This window comes from Lacerta agilis, chromosome 2 (assembly GCF_009819535.1).
Source record: "Lacerta agilis isolate rLacAgi1 chromosome 2, rLacAgi1.pri, whole genome shotgun sequence".
NCBI classification, from domain to species: Eukaryota; Metazoa; Chordata; class Lepidosauria; order Squamata; family Lacertidae; genus Lacerta; species Lacerta agilis.
The window spans coordinates 44,966,497-44,989,728 of NC_046313.1; the positions used below are offsets into that span (position 1 = coordinate 44,966,497).

The 23,232-nt window shown below is 41.8% G+C and overlaps 1 protein-coding gene across 1 annotated transcript; it reads left to right on the forward strand.

The window, feature by feature from the left end:
• The first annotated feature begins 875 nt into the window (after nucleotides 1–875).
• RARS1 (arginyl-tRNA synthetase 1) lies at nucleotides 876–23,038 on the forward strand. The gene is made up of 15 exons (XM_033139843.1): nucleotides 876–987; nucleotides 3,458–3,592; nucleotides 5,368–5,562; nucleotides 8,421–8,532; nucleotides 9,547–9,647; nucleotides 10,984–11,105; nucleotides 12,001–12,121; nucleotides 13,816–13,945; nucleotides 14,467–14,571; nucleotides 15,773–15,951; nucleotides 16,958–17,067; nucleotides 18,652–18,757; nucleotides 20,747–20,919; nucleotides 21,055–21,302; nucleotides 22,842–23,038. The coding sequence occupies exons 1-15, from the start codon at nucleotides 943–945 to the stop codon at nucleotides 22,949–22,951; spliced, it is 1,992 nt and encodes a 663-aa protein (XP_032995734.1). The 5' UTR covers nucleotides 876–942; the 3' UTR covers nucleotides 22,952–23,038.
• Nucleotides 23,039–23,232: the final 194 nt, after the last annotated feature.

Consider the following 23,232-nt stretch of genomic DNA (forward strand, 5'->3'; position numbering starts at 1 on the left):
GAGCTTCACAGCTGGATAATAATAGAAAGGCAAATGGGCTTGTGGGTACATCTTACCAGAGGGGATAGTACGGGATGTAGCTTTGACTCAATGAAGAAAATATTGTAATGTGTTCAACTCTATAGATTCTAATAGTGACTACGAGATCCTTGCAGTTCATGGAGACGCTGATCGGAAAATGCTTTTGTGTATGAAGCTGTACCACAGCATATTTTGCATATAAAGGGGCACTGTAAAATATAGACCGGGAAGTAGAGTTATGACCTCGAATTTGAAAAGGAACTAGTGACCATTAAGAAAAACGGGGGCTGAGAGTTTAAATCCTCGTATTCCAGGTCCCAACACACTATAACCATTACACCACACGGGTTCTTCATTTAGACACTAATCTGAGCCAACAATATAGCACGCTTGCCGTGCTATCTGTTTAAAGTGAGAATCATTATAGTGCGAATCAGTTCCCCTGCAAGTGCCGCTGTGTTTATCCGTCCGGCACAACCTCGGGGTCGGCGTCTTCTCCCGCTCCGCTGGCATCGCTGAGGCTCGCTGCAATGCACACTCACAATTCAAGAGACTAGATGCGCACGGGATGGCCCTCTTTTTAATTATTCTTTTGGCTAGCGAGGAGGAACGATCCCCTGAATTAAAAACAAAAATTATTTGTTAATTTGGTCCGTTGTGGGTGGGAAGTTTGCCGTTTTCTCCTCGCTCTGGCTTTTCTGCGGATTTCGCTCAGGGGGGCTGGACAAAAAGAAACCTTTGCCTTGATAAGGCGGAGCGCGCAAAGGGACCGGTAGAGGGGGCGCAAGAGCACGTACTCTTCCAGCACCAGCACGGAGGCAATACAGCTTTTTCTCCCGCTGCCGCTCTTGCCTGGAACTCACCATAGAGCACAGGAGTTCCGCTTCCGGTCCTGGTTTTCCTTTTGTCTGACCCGCGAGGATGGAGGTGCAGGTGGCTCAATGCGCGGAGCGGCTTCAGCGGCAGGTCAGAGGCGCGTGCGTCCCTTTCTTTTACGGGGTGCGGCTGGAAGGCGAAGAGGAGCGGGGGGCTCGGGGCGCCAGAGGCAAAGGAGGGGCCGGCGGTAGCGCGTGGCTGCTCGGAGGAGGCCGGGCGGCGGGAGGCGTTGCTCATTCTGCCGCCAGCGCGGCGCTTCTTTCCCTTTCGAGTCTCTTACGTCAGTTCAGTCCTCAGTGCGAGCGGGTCTCTCAGCGAGGCGTGTGAAGCGTTCTCGCTTTCCGAGTAAAATCGCCCTCCTCCTGGTTCCTTAGGGAGCAGGGTCGTTGGGTGAAACCTTGACGCGAGCAGAAATGATTACAACTAGGGCAGCCTGCCTGCCCTTTTCGCCAGCTCAGTTGCCCCCCGCCCCCTGCACGCTTCTCTCTGGTCAACCTCTGAAGTGGGCAGGGCCCCTGCAGAGAGAGAGAGAGAGAGAGAGAGGTCTCGGGTGCATATTAGCTCTCATGGGCGATACGTTGGGAAGCCGTGGGAAGTTCACCTGTGTTGGAATTGGCAAAGCTAGGTTTCCTAAGGGCCCCTGCCCCGCCCCCTTCTTTTTTTAACAAGAAGAAAATTCCCCAGCCCTCTCCCACCGATCAATCATTTGTATTTTCGCACAACAATGCAGTATAATTGGAGGTAACAACTGCTAAACCAAACTGAATCTCAAAAAACCGGAATACTGTATATCCATTGCTATTTTGTAGGCAGCTGCCTTGGGCACGCTTGAATGGAGACGTAAATTTGTAAATGTACTGGTAGAAAATTTCTGGAAAGTAAGCTTTCTAACACACATAACAATTCTCTTTATAAACAGGATGCACACAACATCTCTTGGCAGAAGGTGAACGGATTTTTAAAAATCACTTCTGTGCTTTTTATACCATATTCCAAAGCAACTAAAGTTTTTGCCCCACCATGTTCTGAACTTTTCCTTGAAGGGTTGGGGGGGGGGGAATTCAGAACCAGTTTCTTTGCATTTTCCAAGTATCTGTCTTTATCCGTTTCTGTTTGGACACCCCTTCCTCACTATAAATGAGTAGAGTTGTCATAATGTTAGACAATGTTTCAGAATTTCCCCTCAGATCTTTTTTTGGAAGAAGACTTACTACTATTGCACCAACTGTGCAGTCTCATCACCTCTTCTCTTCTTTCCCTCTGATAGTAATTGGTACATATGAAATTGCTAAACAGGCACATCGTTACATTTAATTTCTAGCATATGTGGACATTTCTCTGAGAAAATTTTATTTACAGTAGGGTGCTGCTCATTAGTAGCCTAACTTTTAGGTAGCTAAATAAATAAATCTGAATCTGCTAATAGTAATTTTATTTCATAATAAATTTCTAATAACTATAATTTTGCCACATGAGACACTCTTCAGTCACAAGTTTAGGTGTGGTTAGCAATTTAATGAAATGGTTCATGAACTAGTTTTTGAGCTGGGGAACATGATGGGGTAAGCCATTTGGAGACTTGTTCTTTTTTTGAAATGCAGGGCATGTTGTTTTGTTTGTGCTTCTAAAATAATTTAGCCAGGTGTTTGAGAGAGGCAAACTGAAAGAGTAGATAATCTGCAACATTTTGGGAGCTACACTTGAGAATATTTTTAGTAGTGGAAGCTATTCTTTCTGGTTTTCATTACTTCAACACTCAGGATAAACTTTATATAATAAAGTATTTATAAACATACAATATATTGGGAGGTCCTAGAAGGTCTAGGCTGCAAAAGGAAACAACAGTGCAGGTTTGTTGAGAGAAAGGGACCGATGGCTTCTGTTTCTTCCACAACGTAGTTTCCTGTGGCACTTTCATTTCTCAGGCAGTATGTATTCCTAGGATGATAGACAAAATATTTTTGATGCTGCCTTTGATTTGTATCCAAATTTGATAAGGGGTGAAGGTAAACATACTCAGTAATCAGCCAAAGCAGGCAAACTGTCTCTGATGTCGGGGTACTTTGCATTCAGTTCTGGTTTCTTAGTTTTCCCCATTAAAAAGGAAGCATGGTAGGACCTTTTGAATAAAATTATACTGATACATAACAATAAGTTCTCATCACTCACTCAGGTGGTGGTGCAACTCATAATGGATTATCTTTGCTCCCTTCGATCAGTTCTGCTTGCACTACACAGAACAAGCCTACATTTAATGGAAATCTTAGATGATAGGGTTATTAGATGAATATCACAATCAGCAATGTTTATCTACTGTACATGTTGCTAGATAAAGTCCTATAATATCAGATTTTTAATGAAAAGTTAATGTCATTATGCTCCACCACTCTTTCCTTTGGGATTGGTTGGTGAATTTGTTGCTACTAATTTTTAACAGTGTAGTTAGTTTAATTATGGATAATAAACACTAAAGATTAAATTTTGATGCAGTACCTATCATATATTACCATAGGGTAAGACAGAGCAGGTTATATACTACAGGTTCTACTTTGCATCCTAGGAAAAGGAAATCAAGTTTCTGACTGCAGAAGTTGATCGTCTGAAAAACTATGGATGTTTGGGAGTTTCCCCAAATTTGGAAGGGTTGCGGGAAGAGAATGCAAAACTTAAATATCGCTTAAATGTTCTACAAAAGGTATGTTCCCTTTCTGAATAGTGTGAAGTGTGCAAAAAGTAAATGAATGGTCATGACTGTTGTGGTTCTCAAAATTTATCATTTGTCATTGTGAAGAGAATGAGAAAATGTGATTAACACGGGAGAGATTCCCCCCGTAAGGTTGAAATTATTCTTCCTTTGAAATTAAGAAGTTCTTTTAAAAAATGTTATGAAGAACCTAAAATAGGTAATTAAACAGAAATGCATTTCTCTGTTTGATTATGTTGTCTAGGACTGGGTGATAACATGGTTTTAAACATTGCAATATATCATTAGCTAAACATTGTGATATATCAGGCTTCCTCAAACTCGGCCCTCCAGATATTTTTGGCCTACAACTCTCATGATCCCTAGCTAGCAGGGCCAGTAGTCAGGGATGATGGGAATTGTAGTCTCAAAACATCTGGAGAGCCGAGTTTGAGGAAGCCTGTGATATATATCAATATATATCACAATGTCTGAAATAAGGATGAAGCTATGTAGAGGCATTAGCTGGCTTCCCAGTTTTCCTCGCATTGTGATTTTCCCATAACACACACACACACACACACACACACACACACACATTGCAAGGTCAAAAATTATGAAACTAATAATAATAATAATAATAATTATTATTATTATTTATTTTACCCCACCCATCTGGCTGGGTTTCCCCCAGCTACTATGGGCGGCTTCCAACAGAACATTAAAATGCAATAATCCATTAAACATTAAAAGCCTCCCTAAACAGGGCTGCCTTCAGATGTCTTCCACAATATGGACTTCAAACCAGTTTTGAACAATATATCGCCCAGCCCTAATTGTTAGTATTCTTTTTCTGTTGACCTGGGGTGCATCTACACCAGCTGTTTCCCCCAGCATACATCCAAGGAACAAGAATGCCTGGATAGCTCAGTTGGCTAGAACATGATGCTGATCATACCAAGGTTGCAGCTTTAGTCTCCATATGGGACAGCTGCATATTCCTGCATTGCAGATCCTCAGGATCCCTTCCAACTCTACAATTTTTGATTCTTAGAGTGAGAGGCTGCACTTCATCATGGTAGAGTCTGGTGCTGTCAGTTAGGGCTGTACTTTTGGTGCTTTGAGAGGATGCAAGAAAATTGCTGCTTCATTTAACAAGGCAGTCCTACCAAATACTTTTGCATACATCTGGCTGGGGGTAGTCAAGGAACATTCTCCCCTCCCCAAATCTGGCAATTCTGCTCAGTGAAAAAGAGAGTTGCAACCTGTTTTTTAAAGTGGCAGGTTTTCTTTACACCACCAGCAAGTCTACTTGTAAACAAATGACTGTTCGCAATAATATTTATTGAACATGAAAACCTTCTGCCTGCTGCTTTCTCACACAGCAGGCATATGAAACTGACAATCTTCATTATCTTTAGCAGGGTATTTTATTTACAAATCATTTCTGTGTGTACAGCTATTTTATCATTGTACTCTGAGCACATAAAGAGCATGCCTCCCTTTATTCCAGGTAAAAATAGATGGAACCTGACACAGCCATTAGGTTTTGTTAATCTTGGTTCACCTGAAGTCTGATACATTTTGTAAGCAGTGCAAAGCTTTCCTTTGCCCACCAGCTGGAAGAAGTTGTGTTTCTGTAGAAAGCTGATTAGGATTCATGTGTGTTTGTGTTTACACACACATTTCATTTTAATCATGAGCTATGTTTAGGGTCCTTGAATTGAGATGCACTGTTCCAATGGGCTCCTCATCTGATGGATAATTAGATTTGTGTTTTCATTTAGAGCCTTCAGGAAGAAAGGAGTAGAAGCAAGCCATCAAAAGGCATGATTAACATCAATAGCTGCCTTCAAGACATTTTTGGAGTGGCTATTAAAGCTGCATATCCAGATCTAGAAAATCCTCCACTGTTGGTGACACCAAGTCAGCAGTCCAAGTTTGGTGACTATCAGTGTAACAGTGCTATGAGCATAACCCAGGTAATTCATAATGTGAGAATTTGTCATTGTTCTCTAGTGCTGTATCCAAACAGCACAAAACCACCCAGCTGAAAATATACATTGCTCAGCTTTGTGATAATGTTGTAGTTTGAGTGGAACAGGGAAAACCATCCACTCTATATCAGCCTCCCCATTTCTCACAGAAATCTACCCTGTGATTGAGGAATCTTCCTGCACTATTCTGTTGTTTACATTGCCACATTTACACAGTAGACAAGTCTTAAAGCATTTAAAATGAAGAGGATCTAGTCACATGCAAACCTGAAACATCATAAAAACTATGGGTTTTCAGTGCTGCACCAATGGGGTTCTGCTGGTGCAACAGGATTTCCATTCATCCATGTACCCCAAAAATCTGCTCCAGAGGGTCCCCCAATCTTTGGGAGCTGATCTTGAGAACAGGCTGGAGGGAACGTGACAGGAAGCTCCATTATTCAAGCAGAGCTGCAGCGTTGGCTCTACCCTGGGAGGATTACATATCAATTATGGAAACGCCAATATAATTCTACCTCTGAAGCAGGGGTGGTGAATTTGGGGCCCTCCAGATGTTGCTGCTGGCCATACTAACTTGTTCCCCTCCCCATTTTGGCTTGGGGGGGGGAAATACATTTTTTTTTTAAAAAATGGTTTAATTTTGGCTTAAGACTTTCTAGAATCTTCTTCATTTGTATTAATATGAAGCAGTGATTTTAATTTTTGTAAACTGTCTTGAATAATGTACATGCTAGAATGTCAAGATCTGTATTTCCATATAAACAAATAAAATAACAGTAAGCTAAATCCTGAACTACAGAACAGCTATCTTAAAAACAACAACACTAAAATCCTTACCAGTATAGTTTCCCCCTTTGATTTAAAAATCAATGTTAGTTTGCAGTGAAAGTTGGACTTCTTGTCACATCCCTTGAAGGATGGTAAAGTTACTAAGCAAATTGGCCTGGCAGAGATCTCCTTCCAAACAATACTACAGTGGTACCTCGGGTTAAGTACACTTCAGGTTAAGTACGCTTCAGGTTAAGAACTCCGCTTAAGAACAGAAATCGTGCTCTGGCGGCGCAGTGGCAGCAGGAGGTCCCATTAGCTAAAGTGGTGCTTCAGGTTAAGTACGCTTCAGGTTAAGAACGGACCTCCGGAACGAATTAAGTACTTAACCCGAGGTACCACTGTATTACGTGCCAGCCGGCAGCCTCTCGGCATGAACTTCTTTTGGAGAAACAGCTCCACAAATGTGTGTTGTCTTCTTCATAGAACTCATTAGCGTATGCATTTGGGTGTCAGCCAGCCCCACACAAGCTTGCAGTGCCTTTTAAAAATATTTTTGACCGCTGCTTTACCCCAATTAAGTCACTGTTAGGACTCTTGTCTGGTGCAGGTTTCTCAATGTCTGTATTGTTTGTATTCCTTGATATCATAAGGCCTCCCCTCCCTCCCCACAACTTTTGACAGCCCCTCCAGAGATTGGCATGGAGCTGCTTTATGGAATGTCTCCACCCTGATATACTTTTTGAGCTCTCTCTCTCTCTGCCAGCGTTAACACCCAAGACATGTCGCTGCTTACTTTGTACAGTTTTGCAAGTGCCAGGTGTTCGCTTGGCTGATTGTTACTTTCATTGAAATTGATTTCAGTAAACATACCCCCCTGCCATTTCCCAGACACTAAATTTGTTTTGAAATAGTATCTGTTCCCTTAAAAAAAAATCTCACACACACCCATGCACACACCTCCACACACTTTTCAGCCATCAAAAATATTTTTCATCCCAGGTGAAGCAATGAAATTTTTGCTCTGTATCAATCATTCTGGACACCAGCCATTTGGAAACTCCTGCTTTTATTTTTAGCTCCTGCTCCACATGAAAGAGCAGTTTCTTGATGTACCATGCCACATTTTTCAGAACACTCAACACAAACAGCAAACATTTGGAAGCAGAATTCTAAATGGTGAAGGGAGAGAGCTGTGTGTGTATGCAGGCGGGAGGGAGGGAAAGCAAAGGAGAAAGCAATATATCTCTAACACTAATAGCCGTCTAGCCCCTTCAGCTGAGAGTGCAAGCACAATATGCTAATGAGCATGTACAAAGACAAAACACATTTGTGACAGCTTTCCACATTGGCAGGGCACATGGAGAGACTGTCGCCTGGCACGTACGCTCCTGTCATTTTTTGAGGATTGCTTTCTGAAGCCAAGCAATACATCGGAGAGAGAGTACTTGCCATAGAAAGACTACTTACTAGAAAGGAAACCTAGAATAACCTACATTTTGCCATGGGATACTATCTGGCTGTTGTCCTTCTCCAATACTGATTCTTTTCATAAAGATGAGTGGGTTACTCCCTTTTGAATGTGTAGAACAGCTTTTGCAGTCTGGTGCCATCTAGGATGTTTTGGAATGCAACTCCCATCAGCCCAGCCAAAATCTATAGAACACCGGGTTTGGAAAGGCCAGTATAAAAGTCATCTGTAATGAGTTATGCATCTCAAGAGATGCACACTCAGAAGAATCATTTGAATTGCTGTGGCTTACATGTGTTAGATGTGAAATTGGCAACTGTCTGCTGCTCCCATTTCCTCTTGACAGGAAATGGGAACAAAGGACCACACATATGCTTGAATAACAGTAGGGTCCTAGGGTATTTCTTCAGTTTGTGATTGCCTCTGCTATATTTACCCAGTGAGATTTTCCAGACAGGCTGCTTTCTTGACAGATTCCTGTGAAAAGGGAATTCCATTTTCTTCACAGCTGCTGAAATGATATGAGCCTGTAGAGCTATGCTTCATGTTCTCTGTGTTCTCCTCAGTTAGGGATTGTGCTGAGACCCCTTGCTGTGTCTTTCAGATACTGCTCAAGACCAAGGAGCAAAAAGTGAGCCCAAGAGATATAGCTGATAAGATTGCCAGAAACATTCCTGACAATGAATGCATCGCAAAGATTGAAATCGCCGGTCCTGGTACAGTTATTCTGTTTTTATTTTTCTGGGACATCTAAATCTAATGTTATGAAGTATTATTCTGAGTCCTTTAGAGATGAACTATAGGAGGATAGGGAATATTCCCCCTAAGCTTGATGCCTATTCACCCTACCAGGAATTCTGACGTTTACCCCTGTGACATTCTGGCTTCCATAGGCAGACAGCTTTTAAGGCAGAGGAGTACAATCATACCTTGGAAGTCGAACAGAATCTGCTCCTGAAGTCTGTTCGACTTCCGAAATGTTTGAAAACCAAAGTGTAGCCTCTGATTGGCTGCAGGAAGCTCCCACAGCCAATCGGAAGCTGCGGAAGCCCCGTCAGATGTCCGGCTTCCAAAAGAACCTTTGAAAACCCAAACACTCACTTACAGTTTTCAATTGTTTGGGAGCCGGAACGTTCAATTCCCAAGGTGTTCGGGAGCCGAGGTATGACTGTACTCAGTTGGGCATTTCTTAGGAAGGTTGCACCATGTGATAATTCTCTGTGAGTTTCAGCTTGGTATTTGTGACAGTTGGGAAGCATTTTCTATAGCTATGCAGTTAAAAATGAATGTGGCTCTTTCAGAGAGTTTAGCAGCAATTTAAATGAAGAAGTTTTGGAGAGAAATTAAAATAATCTTCCCTATATAAATATTATTATTCTACTGAATCATATATATTATTTGAGTGCTTGCAAAATAAAGGAGAAATTTTATTGAAACCCAGTGCCCCTCAGTGAAAGTGATCCTCCTAGCAAATTGCTGACCAAGGCTGCTTACAGGACAACATGTGTCGTCTGGACAATTGACTTCTGTTATTTATTGATTAAAACCAATGACACTTTGTCCTTGTATCATTATCAAATTGATTTTTTTCCTGTCACTGCAAATGAGTTTCCCTGTTATGGGTAATTCTGCAATACTGTGTTTTTAGCAAAATACGTGCTCTGTGCAAAAGAAATCAAGGCCTTAATATTTATATAGTTTCAGAAATCATTTTTTATGCTTTTCTGAAGGTTTCATTAATGTGCACTTGAAAAAGGATTTTGTATCTAAACAACTAAGCAGTATGCTGGTGAATGGAGTTCAGTTGCCTGCTCTTGGTGAAAGGAAGAAGGTATGACAGTAAATGTTTAACTAGGTCTTTTCTTAAGTACTGCTGCTTAATGTTCAAGATAAAGTGTGCATTTTCAGATATAAACTATTTCAATTGTTTAATGTGCACTCAGTCTGCAAACACTCAAGAGCAGGGTTCCAGAGCCCCACATGACATGTTCTGTGCCCTTCTTCTGGCAGCCCTCAGAGAAGTTTCTCCTAAGGTCTGAGGTGGCTGTTCACAGCCATTCCTTACCTGCCCCCCCCCCCGTCTTGTTAGCATTGAAGTGTTTTATGTGAATAGGCATCTTTGGTGTTCTAATGTTTAACAAATGTAAAGCAGGACATTTGGAGTTGTATTCTGTAGAGTGCTAAGGATTCTCATTGAATGTTCTCCCCTGCACACCTGCTACAGGAGAGGCTGAAAGTCCCATTGTTTAGTCCTAATATTTAGTTGAATTGTCTCCCTTCATTTTTTTTAAATATTTCTTGGACAAGCTCTGTGAATCAACTTTTAGTTTTTTGTTCGTTCAACACCTTTGACACTTTGTGAAAGGGTCAGTGGCCCAGTTTGCAGATAATGCTAAGCGTGCACATGCAGGCTCCGGGAGAAAGAATTGCAGCCACTATGCTTCTCTCCTGATGGTGTTGCTGTGCTACCCAGTGCTAAGCTATGGTTTGACATATCATTACATCCAAGCCAAGATTTGTGTTTTTTGCCTCTCAAATAAGTCATGACTTGCAAACCAAGAACAAACTTTGGTTACAGCTCATGGTTTGTCTGGAGCATGACAAGTCACAAGCCTGGGTTTGGATAGGGCCCAGATAGCATGAGAGCAGCAGAATTAAAGGAAGAGTGAAGCAGTTGTAATCTTCCCTCCAGAAGCCTGCATATTTCCCCACTCATGCTAAGCCATGGTTTGGCTTAGTGTTACGTGTGAGCCAGGTCAGTTGAGTGCACAGTGTGTGTAAGCGCCAGCTGCCATGTAGAACTTGAACAAATGAGCAGCGTAAACAGGATTTTATATATTGCTTTGCCTGTGTGGATAGTATCTGAAGGTGTCCATAACTGAACAGCGTGAACAAAATATTCACTATTTGGCTCACTTAGGCCCTGTGCATATGCAGTACTCTGTGCAGGAAGTCATTCAACATCACTTGGAGATTACCTGTATGTTTAACGAATGCATAATATGCACAATTCTCTGTTCATGCTTCCCACAATAACTAGTGAATGTGTACAACAGCCAGTGTTTATGTGCATTTCTTAATTGCAGATACATAAATGATGCTTCTTTGAAAAAATACTTTACACTGTTTATAATGTGCATATTTTTCATTTCTTGTTCTACATAAAGGTGGTGATTGACTTCTCCTCCCCTAATATTGCAAAAGAGATGCATGTAGGTCACCTGAGATCAACTATAATTGGGGAGAGCATGTGCCGCCTCTTTGAGTTTGTGGGGTTTGATGTACTTAGGTAAGTCCACTCATGGTAGAATTGCACAAATGCTCAAAATGTATATGGACGCACGCTTTCATTTCTCTTGTCAATGTGGATTCTCAGTAATTGCCCATACAGCAGTGTTGCTATGTGCCATGGAAGTGCTATTCCTTTTTGAAAATCCCTGCAGAACCCTGTGTTTTGAACCCTGCACACATCCACCATCCTTTAATTAACCTTACTTTTCATTCTAGAACTCTTTCAGAAACACTTTTCTCAGAGCCTCCCAGTGTGCCAAGCAGGGCTGGCCACACCCCTTGTGGTGTAGCTGCAAGGCATCTGGGAGCCCTGCACAAGGGATTTTGACGGGTTGTCCTACCCACCTGTCAAATTTGGCCTGTGGGGTGGGGCCAGATAAAGATCTGCACTCCCCCCCCCCCGTTCCCCAACTTTGGCTTAAATGCATCCAACTTGCCCTTTACCTACAGTCCTTGACATTTGACATACACCATGGTACACGACATTGAAATCTAACTTGATTTGAATGTCAATGCAAGTTGCTTCCTAATTATAGCCTGGAGTCACCTTTCTTCTGCATTTCAATCCACAAACATCTAAAAGCTTCAAAGGAAAACAACTGTCTCTATCCTGTAGTAGATATAACTTTACTGCAACAAATTTGCCTAATTAATTTAGAAAATTAAATCACCTTCCAACTTGTTTTCTGGAAAGGACAGTGTATGAATTGGGCAATAAATAATGCCCATAATCCCCAAATGAACCACATACAGGATTTTTATTTATTTTTTTGCAGTCCATTTCCTTCACAGGAGCACTTCAGAACAAGCCTTGTATCTTATCCACAGCTCTATTCAGAAGATATTTCAGTTCTGCTTACAGTTTCACTTCTTTTGTGATCTTTACTGTCTAGATTAAACCATTTAGGAGATTGGGGTACCCAGTTTGGCATGCTTATTGCTCATCTGCAAGATAAATTCCCAGATTATCTGACTATTTCTCCTCCCATTGGAGATCTCCAAGCTTTTTATAAGGTATGTTTTATTTCAGATATATGGTTACCCCTCCTGTTGCTGCTGCTGCTTAACATTGCTCAGAGCTGGGTTAGCTAACTTGTGGCCCTCCAGATGTTGCCCTACCCCTGGCCATGCTGCTGAAGGGGCTGGTGAGAGCTGCAGCGCAACAACCTCTGGAGAACCACAAATTAACCACCCCTGGATTAGAGGATACTAGATGCTGCCACATAGCACTTGAAAATGTATACATCCTTACCTGAGGGTTTTGCTCTTGATAAGACCAGAAGGAAGTACTCTTGGTGAAGGTTGAGGGAAGGTTTAGAGCAGGGGTCAGCAAATTTTTTCAACTGTCCCTCAGACCTTGTGGGGGGCCAGACTATATATTTTTTGGGGGGAGTGAACAAATTCCTATGCCCCACAAATAACCCAGAGATGCATTTTAAATAAAAGCACACATTCATATAAAAACACCAGGCATGCCCCACAAATAACCCAGAGATGCATTTTAAATAAAAGGACACATTCTACTCATGTAAAAACACGCTGATTCCTGGACCATCCATGGGCCGGATTGAGAAGGCGATTGGGCCGCATCCGGCCCCCAGGCCTTAGTTTGTCTACCCATGGTTTAGAGCACTTTACAAAATAAAAAATTAAACGGCAGCCATTTCCATGGAGGAATTTGTAGGAAGTCTGCATGAACTGTGGTTGCAATCTATGCGTGGCCATCTTGTAAACATCTACAAAAAATGTATTTTGCTGTAAGACTTTCATAATGATTAAAGTGAGTCAGTGCAGAGACTTAGGATGAGGGAGTGACTTTATCATGGGAATAAGTTTAGCAACACACAGTGGGTGAAATCAAAAGTTGTACAAGCTGAAGTAACAGCACTACCTCCTTCCTCTCCTATCCCCCCACCCCCTGCAGCTTCTGTGCCCTCCCAGGTCTGCTCTGGAAGGTCCCCCAGCCATCCAGAGCAGATTGTAGAGACTGCAGCAAAGAGAAGAGGAAAAAGTAGTTCCACTGGGTGACCAGTTTGATGTCAACTAATATTGCAAATGTTTTAATCCTTTGAAACTTCCATGCATCGTAACCCTCCTTATTGAAACAAAGGCAGTTTATGTAAGATTGGACTAATTGCTGAGTCACCTTTTTGAAAAAAAGTTAAAATAAACACAAACAGATACTGTATACTCATTTCTGATGGCTTAAAAAGCTCAATCCAGGATCTGCATGCACAAATCCACATGGATTTGATACTGTTCATCACCTACTTCTAGAGAGGGGTAAGAGGGCAACAATATTGGATCAAATTGTGCTCTTGATCAAATTGTAGGCAGCACTGAGCACAATTCTTGCTTATCAATTTCTCTTGAAAATTTATAAAATCAGAGTTGCTGAGATGCAGGGCTCTTCAGTGATGACTAATTCTTCAGTTAGTTCTCATTGGAAACTTGGAGAATCCTCTCCAGATGCTGCACAACATTTTATATGTGCTAATACATGAAGAAGTTCAGACTGTTGTTGTTGTTGGATGTTCCCCTGGGATATTAATGACAAGCATTAGGCGACTCAATATTTCCTGTTTGATCTGTTTCAACCATTAAAAGTTTTTCTCTTTACTATTTATTACCTGTGCTTTTGTTTGATTTGTTTTAGTATACTGTAGAGGATTTTGTTTCATGGTGTCTGTGTATTCTTCTTAACCTAGGAATCTAAGAGAAGATTTGACACAGAAGAGGAGTTTAAGAAGCACGCATACCGATGTGTGGTGCTATTACAGAGCAAAAATCCAGATTTCATTAAAGCTTGGAAACTTATATGTGATGTGTCCCGGAAAGGTGACTAGGAATTATGCTACCTCTATCTTTTAAGGATCCATCTCTTTTTCAAGTGGACCACTTTTGGCAGCTTTGGATGATGAGGATTATTATTAGTGTTGTTGTTGAAGCCCTGTAAAAAGACTGGGATTTGAGGGTGATAGTTTCAGGAGTCACAACAAATAGTCTTGTGGCACCTTTATTTTGACAAAATCTTTTCTAAACTAGATGCATGGAGTGAGGACCTCAGGTGCTTTTGTGTGTGTGCATGTGTTTCTGTATGTGCACACACACACACATACATATATGGGTGTGAAGGAAAACAAATTTTAAAGTAGCTGAATGGCAATGCAAAAAGTACAGTTGGAGTTTAGATGTGTGCAGAATGATTCTTTAGAACAGCATTTTATTAGTAGTGAACAAACATGACCTAGCAAGCCTGGTCTAAAGCCAGTACCTCAATTTTATTATGATGTTGATGATGCATTATATGAAGTGAATGAAAGGGCTCAAAATTCCTCATTTCACTCTTTCTTGGTCAGAGTTCCAAAAAATCTACGATTGCTTGGACGTTACCATAATAGAGAGAGGAGAATCTTACTATCAAGATAAGATGAATGATATCGTGAAGGAGTTTGAAGAAGGAGGTAACACAACTATTTGCAGAATGGGGAATTAAATTCCTCAAGACTATTTTTCACCATAGTACAATGGGTTTCTAAAGCTCTTTGATAAGCTTGTATTTTACTATAGAAGAAGTGGGGAATCCTTATCACTACCACCCAAGAACCACAGTCCTTTAGAGATAGTGTGCTGGCGGGAGGGTGGTCGCATGGCAGTGACACAGTCCCATCCATTCAAGCATATCCCATTAATCCATTCTTGCTTGTGCATGCACACACACATAGACTCTCTCTTCCCTACAATTTGCCTTGGGAGAAAACTTCTCATTTGCTCCAATGGCAGGGCTCTGGATCTGGTATGGGATCCTGAGGCAGAGAGGCTTTAACACTTTGCTTTCTGCTGTAGTCCAAAAGCAGATAATGGCCCTGCAACTGCCGTTAGCTTTAAGGAAAAAACACCCATTGAAGCAATGCAAATTACAGGTGGCTTATCCAGATTAGGCAGGCCCTCAGAAGCCACTAAAAGGTTAAAGCCTCCCTGCCTCAGGATCCCTAACCAGATCAGGAATCAACACTGGCTTCTTCTCCCCCAGTTTCCATGCTAGCTAGGGAGGAAGAAAAGCCCTTCATTCTGCAGCTGACATGAAAGCTGAGGAGTAGAGGCCTCAGGGACCAGATGGAAGTGCTGCAAAGTGGGAGCGAAATGTTATTCAAAAGATGGCACTGTGCATTTGGAAAGATAATGTTCGAGCACCGAAATACATGCAGATGCTGCAGCAAAGGCACTTATGGAAAGAACCTCTCGGCAGGAGGAGAGATCCTAAAGTCTACTACTTGCCCTCCTCACTACCACCACCCTCCAGGCTGTGTTTACTGTTTTCTTTTGCTTTAACGAGCCTCTGAAACCAGCTGTGAGGAATGTTTTTAAACATTCATCCCGCCTGCCAGTTCTCACTGGCAGGTGGTCCTCAGTGCCCACATTTGTGTTATCTTGGCAAATGTAGGTATGGAAAAAAGCACAGCCCAGGATAAATTGTAGGTTCTAACTCTCTGTATACCTGCTGTCATGGCATTTTGTAGCAGGACAAAATAGGTTGGTTGTTAAGTGTTCTTCATTGAAAGGTTTTGTATTTGTGTTTTTATTTGTACATTACTGTGTAAAAATACCTTGCTTTCCAAACCTTATTTCTCATTTATTTATTTATTTATTTATTTCTACCCTTAGGATTTGTGCAAGTGGATGATGGTCGGAAGATTGTATTTGTTCCAGGGTATTCCGTTCCCTTGACAATTGTGAAATCTGATGGTGGGTTCACATATGACACCTCAGACTTGGCAGCATTGAAACAGAGACTGTTTGAAGAAAAAGCTGATTATATAATTTATGTGGTAGACAGTGGACAGGTGAGTTTCACTGACCTTTATTTTGTAGTCCTTTGTTTTTCAGGTTTTAGCTTTTTCAGTGTTGGCATGACACAAAAACTACACACTAGTGTATTCTTCTCTTTCTAGTTGCTTCTCCTTTGCCTTAAAGCAGGATTCTGAACCATAATAAATTACATCCACCCCATATGTTAAGCCTACAGATCAAGCCACCTTATTCACAGTACTGTAAAGGGCAGAAGCAATCATGTTGCTTGCTAAAAGAGCCACCAAATTATATTGGTCTTTCCACCTGTTTAGCAGAAGCCTTAAGAGGAATGGTTAAGAGTTTGGGTATGTTTAACTTGAAGAAGCGAAGACCAAGAGATTATATGGTAGCTATCTTCAGATGTCTGAAGAGCTGTCACATGGAAGATGGAGCAGGCTTGTTTTCCACTGCTCCAGAGAGTAGCACTTGAACCAGTGGATTCAAATTACAAGAGAGCCTGATAAAACATTAGGAAGAACTTTCTGATAGTAGCAGCTGTTCGAGAGTGGAATAGACTACCTTGCAAGGTGGTACATATGCCTTCATTGGAGGTTTTTAAGGTGTTACCACTGTATTTATCTATATATTTAAAGAAAAAAACTCAAAAGTGGTTTACAGCACATTAAAACATTGAAAACAACACAATCCAGAATACAATATTACTGAAGAAAGTCAAATACAAAGTATGCATTCAGAGTCACAGAATTAACCAGTAACTACAATACTATCTTAAATATTTCAAAAGAAAACATTACAAAGGAGGTCGGCTACAGAATGCACATTTAATGTAGCAAAGTTAACACATGTAGAGATTGGAATGTCATCTGCCAGGGAGTCTTTAGTTATGGTTTCTGCATTACAGGGGGCTGGGATCGATGACCCTGGGTGTTCCTTCCAGTTTGGCATTTCTATGATTATGTTAGTTTTGGTGCTTTACCAGGAGCATACCGGTACTTTCAGAGTCACCATTAGTTGTTTTAATGATGTGTTGCTTTGCAGGCTGTGCACTTACAAACCATATTTGCAGCGGGTCAGATGATCGGCTGGTATGACCCCAAAGTGACCAGAGTAACTCATGCTGCTTTTGGAGTGGTGTTGGGAGAAGACAAGTAAGTTTGCAGATAATTTCTTCAGTATACAGTAGACTGGATTGTGTTGCTATTCACAGGCTGGAAAGCTCAGGATTCTTTTCTGTTGAAGATGTGTCGTGTGATCACCAAGGAACTCCTTATGTGCATTAGCTTTGTACTTCAAATCTTCTATCCTTGTGTTTATGTAAGAGCACCCCATGTGCTGCACATTAGAAATCCCAGGCTTCCCACCTTCCAGCTGCAGCTCCTTGTGCTGCTTCAGAAACTGTTCCAGAGCATTTCCCACCTAAAGTGTCTTCTGGGTGTTTTCGTGCAAGGAACATGGTGGTTATGGCAGAAAGTGTGCCTCTTTAGGTTCCGTGCACAGACTTCAGCAACCCTTGCAGCTCTTGTAGATTATGATTGTTGTGCATTGCTATAGTTATTTAAAAATGCGATGTTAAGAATAGATTAATCCTTCAGTGAATGTGGGTCTCAATGCTAACAACCATGTAGGAAAATGTAATGCATTGTATTGGTTGTTCACTTCTAGTCAACATGTAGATAGCTTGTAGATAAATGAAGTCCATGCCATAGCAAATGTGTACCTGAAATCAGAAATTTTACTTTAGGACTTAACAGGATGATGTATTGTTCTATTGAATAACTGGACTCATCTGTTGCATTACTGGTTCCCAAACCTTTCATTGTGAGTGCTTCTCTGGGCCTAACTCTTTTTCTGTCTTTTGAGCTTGAAATCATCTACCAAATTAGTTTGTTGAGTTTTTTCTTATTTGTCGGCACACTTCACATTTAGAGAATAGCCATTACTATTCCAGTGTGACCTTCATTTTGCACCTTTCTCGTTAGGTGTATGGCACTGCATCCTCACTGCAACCTAGTGGCCCATTGCAAATATACATGCTTCTCTGTTGTACATTCGGAAGCTTCACTGTTATGCTACAACATCATATATTGGTTTACATCTGTTCCCTTGTCCCTGATGATTACAATGAAAGAACAGCTGTGCAATCTCTTTCTTGATGTGCATGTCAGGATTCTGGTGTCTGTGCTGGAAATGGGAAATTTGTGCCCATTACACACGATGCACTTTTTATGGATATTATTATCTGTTTTGGTAGCAATCACAAGTTAGGTAGTGCTCAAGAGCAGGCAGCAATGTACTGTTTTGCTTTGGGAACACTTGCTACTTCTGCCTTCCCCTTTTTATAACTGATTGTCCCCACTCCTTCCTGGGGCTGTGGTGATCTTTCCTCTCTCTTTTTCCTTACCTAGATACATTCTGCATCCCTTTATTAGTTGGATTATAATTCTGCTGAATTGTAATGTTATGAATGTGGCCATAAATTTAAAATCTATGTAGTTCAGTGGTGGAGTGCTTGAGCTGAAACAAAATATTTATTGTATCTTTCTAAGGCCTAGAAATGTTTTTATTTGGCCAACATACATGCAACAAGGTGTGTGTCTGGGATACTGTATCTATGTTGGTGAAAAGACCAGCAGTAATTTCACCGTTTGACTGTTTTCATTTGGAGTAAAACTTTCTACTTGAAAATGAGTTGTCAACTTAGAAAAGCCACAATTTCCATCTTTTGTTGCCAGAAAAAAATTTAAAACCCGTTCAGGAGATACGGTACGGCTGATTGACCTTCTTCAAGAGGGACTTAAGCGTTCAATGGACAAACTGAAGGAAAAGGATAGAGATAAGGTAACAATTGGCTTCCTTTTTCCAGTGTCAAGAAAGTAGACTTTATTCTTCTTCTATCTGGTTCTTGTAAGGGAGCGTGTTGCTGGCTTGTAGCACAATCCAAACCCAAGACCTGCTGGGGTTAAGAGTTCAGCAGCTCTTGTCCTTTCCCAGTTATGCCAGCTTAAGTCCTTCACCTGAGCTCATCTGGCAGAATCTAAGTAGGGCAGAACAAGAAGATACCGTATTTTCCGGCGTATAAGACGACTGGGCGTATAAGACGACCCCCAACTTTTCCAGTTAAAATATAGAGTTTGAGATATACTCGACCGCAGATTCTCCACCCAGCGTATAAGACGACCCCCGACTTTTGAGAAGATTTTCCTGGATTAAAAAGTAGTCTTATACGCCAGAATATACAGTAATTACTCAATTGGGTCCTGTGACTTAGCAACCCAGTGCAATTTAGTCAGCAAAAAGTGTAGTGTAAGTGAAATTCTTCTGGGGAAGTTTGGAGTAGGCATGTTACGCCAGCTTTCTACAGCTATGATTGCTCTGTTAGTCTGTCCACATGTTTGTCTAACCTCATCATATGATGGCAGTGAATTTGCTGTGTTGTCAATAGTACTTTTCCCTGACTTTGTCTGGGGAGTTGACCTCACTTAGTGTTAGGAGGAAGCTGTTCAAATCTCTCGGAAGTGAAATATGGTAGCATAGACAGTTGGTGCTCATTCTCATTCCTACAAATACACGTGATATATTCTGTACTTAACTATACAGAGCCCCAAAAGCATGTTCACCCAAGCATATTTGAAAACATATATGAAAAGTAAGTCTGGAAAAATGAGCAGAAAGGTTTGTTTTCAGTGGTATTGACTGCAGACACTGTCTTCTGTGGATGTCTGGATCCTGTTAGGATTACAGGATAAATGATAACAGAATTGAAAGAATGCAGCTGACTAGCAAAACGTGTGTGTGTGTGTGTGTGTGTGCGCGCGCGCAGAACTTTCCATTCACATGGATATGACATTTTACTTAGCAGTGTCAGGGGTGTTACTTAAAACCAAAGAGAAGAAAGATGGAGTCTGATCTTGATAATTTCTTTTTGAATTAGGTTAGCTTTGGGTTTTTCGCATGGAAATAGGTTAAAGTAATGAATCCATGTTATTTGTCTAACTTGCAGCATTCACAATTGTGCTGCATAACACCAAATATAATTTGGGGCAGGGGGAATAGGTCAATTGCCATAATAGGTAAAAGTGGAACCACTTGTAGGGGAGCATGTGTACCTCTGCTTGTCAGAACCAGTGCACAAAAAGTGGTTGGCTATTACACTATGCTTATTTGAGAGTTTCCCTGGGGAATCTTCCAGTCACAGGATCAGGTAGACTACATGAGCTTCTTGACCCAGGGGTGGGGAGTCTGTGACCTTCAATATGTGATTGAATTACAGCTCCCATCAGCTTTAGGAGCTGTGGCCAATGTTTAGAAATATTAAAGTGCACTATAGTCTTAATCACAAGGGCCACAAGTTCTCTATATCTGCCTTGGACTTTTTCAAGCTTCACTTGTTAAGAATATTGAATTTAAAACATGAAAATAAAAGCCCCGCCCGCCCCCAAACTCTGTTGCTTGAACTTTTTATCTGGTCCACAAAGTAAATCTTACTTGCATTCCAGTAGATGGCAGCAGAGGATAAAATGACAGGTTAGTAGATCAGCTTGTGTGTGGCTTCTGCATAGGGCATCAGCTTCATTTGCTCAGAGTAAAATTGTCCCAAAGCTCTACAAAGCACTGGTCACCTTGCCAGTGGCTGTGTAATTGCTACCACTTCCATGGCTGGTCTCATACTCTGTGAATGTATCAAGCTTCTGCCCAAATGATTTCAGCTGTTCAGAATATGTTTGCCTTGGGTTCACTTCAGTTGCTGTTCTGTCTAGGTTTCCCCAGTTCTGTCCCCTGGTTTTGTGGTACAGCCTTGTCACAATATATGTTTTATTTCTCTCACAGGTTCTTACTCCTGAAGAACTGAAAGCAGCTCAGACCTCAGTTGCCTTTGGCTGCATTAAGTATGCAGATCTTTCCCATAATAGAATAAATGATTATATCTTCTCTTTTGACAAAATGCTTGACGACAGAGGAAATACTGCTGCTTATTTGCTTTATGCCTTCACGCGAATCAGGTAAAGAAATTGTGAGGTTTAAATACATGTATTGGACAATTAGAACCTGAACCTGCTGCATTTCAAACTTTGATGTTGGAAGATCGACTCAGCTGCATTCCTATTGGATCTAATATGAGGCTTGTTTTGTGGCAGATCTATAGCAAGGCTGGCCAATATTGGAGAAGAGAGACTGCAGAAGGCAGCTACACAAACGGAGATAATATTGGACCATGAGAAGGAATGGAAACTAGGCAAATGCATTTTGAGGTTCCCTGAGATTTTGCAAAAGATTTTAGATGATCTTTTACTACACACCCTTTGTGACTACCTCTATGAACTGGCTACTACATTTACTGAATTCTATGACAACTGCTACTGTGTGGAAAAAGACAGACAAACTGGTGAGTTAAGTTCATTGTAAAGGTGAGAAGGGACAAGTATAGAGGGTTGCAGGGGGCCAGAGAGAGTAATGGATGTAAGCAGAGGTCCCCCAGTTATATATCTTCAAGGTTATTTGTAAACTAAAAGGGTAGAAACATCTACTTTATGTAAATGTTGTGGCAGAGGGGCAGCTTAACCTGAATTTAAGTAGGAGTAAAGGTTATTCAGGGAGTTTTTCTATCAGTAGAATAAAACATTTTAGGGGAATCTACTCTCTTCCCTTTTTGGAACTAAGCTGTCAGATGATTCAATCATTGAAATTCCCCAGGCATGGGGCAGTGGTACCATTTTCTTCATAGAGCAGCACAGTAGCATGGGTGGGTGGGTGGTCCCAGGCACATTTTTTTTGAGGGGGCACAACCAGGTCCCCCCCCCCCCACAAAGGGGAGATTGCTGCTGCCCTCCAGGAGGGAGGAAGAGGGGGTGGCCCAGGGGTGGAGAGGCTGTGGCAGCATCCTCCGCTAGGGAGGCAGCTTTCTTGTGCAGTGTTGCCAGCCAGTTGCAGTTTCACTCTGGGATCAGGAGTGGCGGAGAGGAGTAGGGCTGGGCAATATATATTATGATGTTGGAAGGAAGGAAGAAGGCAGTTGCTGGCCATGGGAGTGGTTAGCATCACCGCGTGCAGTTTCTGCCTGTTGAGGCTGGGCAAACCACCTCCTCCAGCACCCACCTGCCTGTGCCCCTCAGTGGAGCTGTTTAACAAAGCCCCCGCTGTAGCTCACATTAATGGAAGGAGGGGTTGATCATCTGAGAAGTGGGTCGGTTTAAGAAAGCCTGCTTCTCAGCGGATCAAGCACTCAGCTTGCATGAGAGCCAGTTTGGTGTAGTGGTTAGGAGCGGCAGATTCGTAATCTGGGGAACCGGGTTCGCGTCCTCGCTCCTCCACATGCAGCTGCTGGGTGACCTTGGCCTAGTCACACTTCTCTGAAGTCTCTCAGCCCCACTCACCTCACAGAGTGTTTGTTGTGGGGGAGGAAGGGAAAGGAGAATGTTAGCCGCTTTGAGACTCCTTCTGGTAGTAAAAAGCGGGATATCAAATCCAAACTCTTCTTCTTCTTCTTCATGAGCCAGAGTAGGGGCTTTGTTAAATTGCTCTGCAGAGGTGCGGGAGGCTGTGTGTCCCTCAGCAGAGCAGTTTTAAAAAGCCATTGGACCATGTGGTCCCTCTGTGGTATGGTGGCAGAGGGACTCAAAAGCAGTGGCTGTAGTATGCTGCTGAGTGAAGCCTTCATACTACTTTGCAAGCCTGGGGTTGGACAGTCTGACCCCAGCCTCACAAAGCTGTGCAGGGTATTTTTCAAATCAATGCGATTGGACTGTTTGACTGTTTCAAAGCAGTTGGGCTTCCACCTCGGGATGAATTTATGTAGCAGAGTACTGTGGAGTGCTATTGCACAGAAATGTGAAGGGACCAGAGAGAGAGTGTGGGAAGCTGGCTCTGCTGACTAGTTATCTGGATAGCAACATATCTCACTTTGTTTTTTGTGTCTCTTGTGTAGGCAAAATAGTGAAAGTGAACATGTGGCGAATGCTTTTGTGCGAAGCAACAGCTGCTGTTATGGCCAAAGGTTTTGACATCTTGGGAATCAAACCAGTGCAGAAAATGTAACTATGTTGACTTTTCATATAACTTTTCTACACACAAAAATGAACTATTTAGTTGATTATTGTGGCCTAATTGAAAAATAAATATGTTGAAGTTTCATTGTCTCTACTCCATGTTGTAGGGCATTACATACATATTTATTGTAACTGCTTAGCTCTCACTGTGTATACAGGTGTTATGCCAGTTTTTGGTAAAACAAACGAAGTCTGGAGCCACACGAAGCAGGAGGTAATGTGATTTCTCCCACTGCCATAGTCGCAATGGTTAATGACCCTTAGTGAACA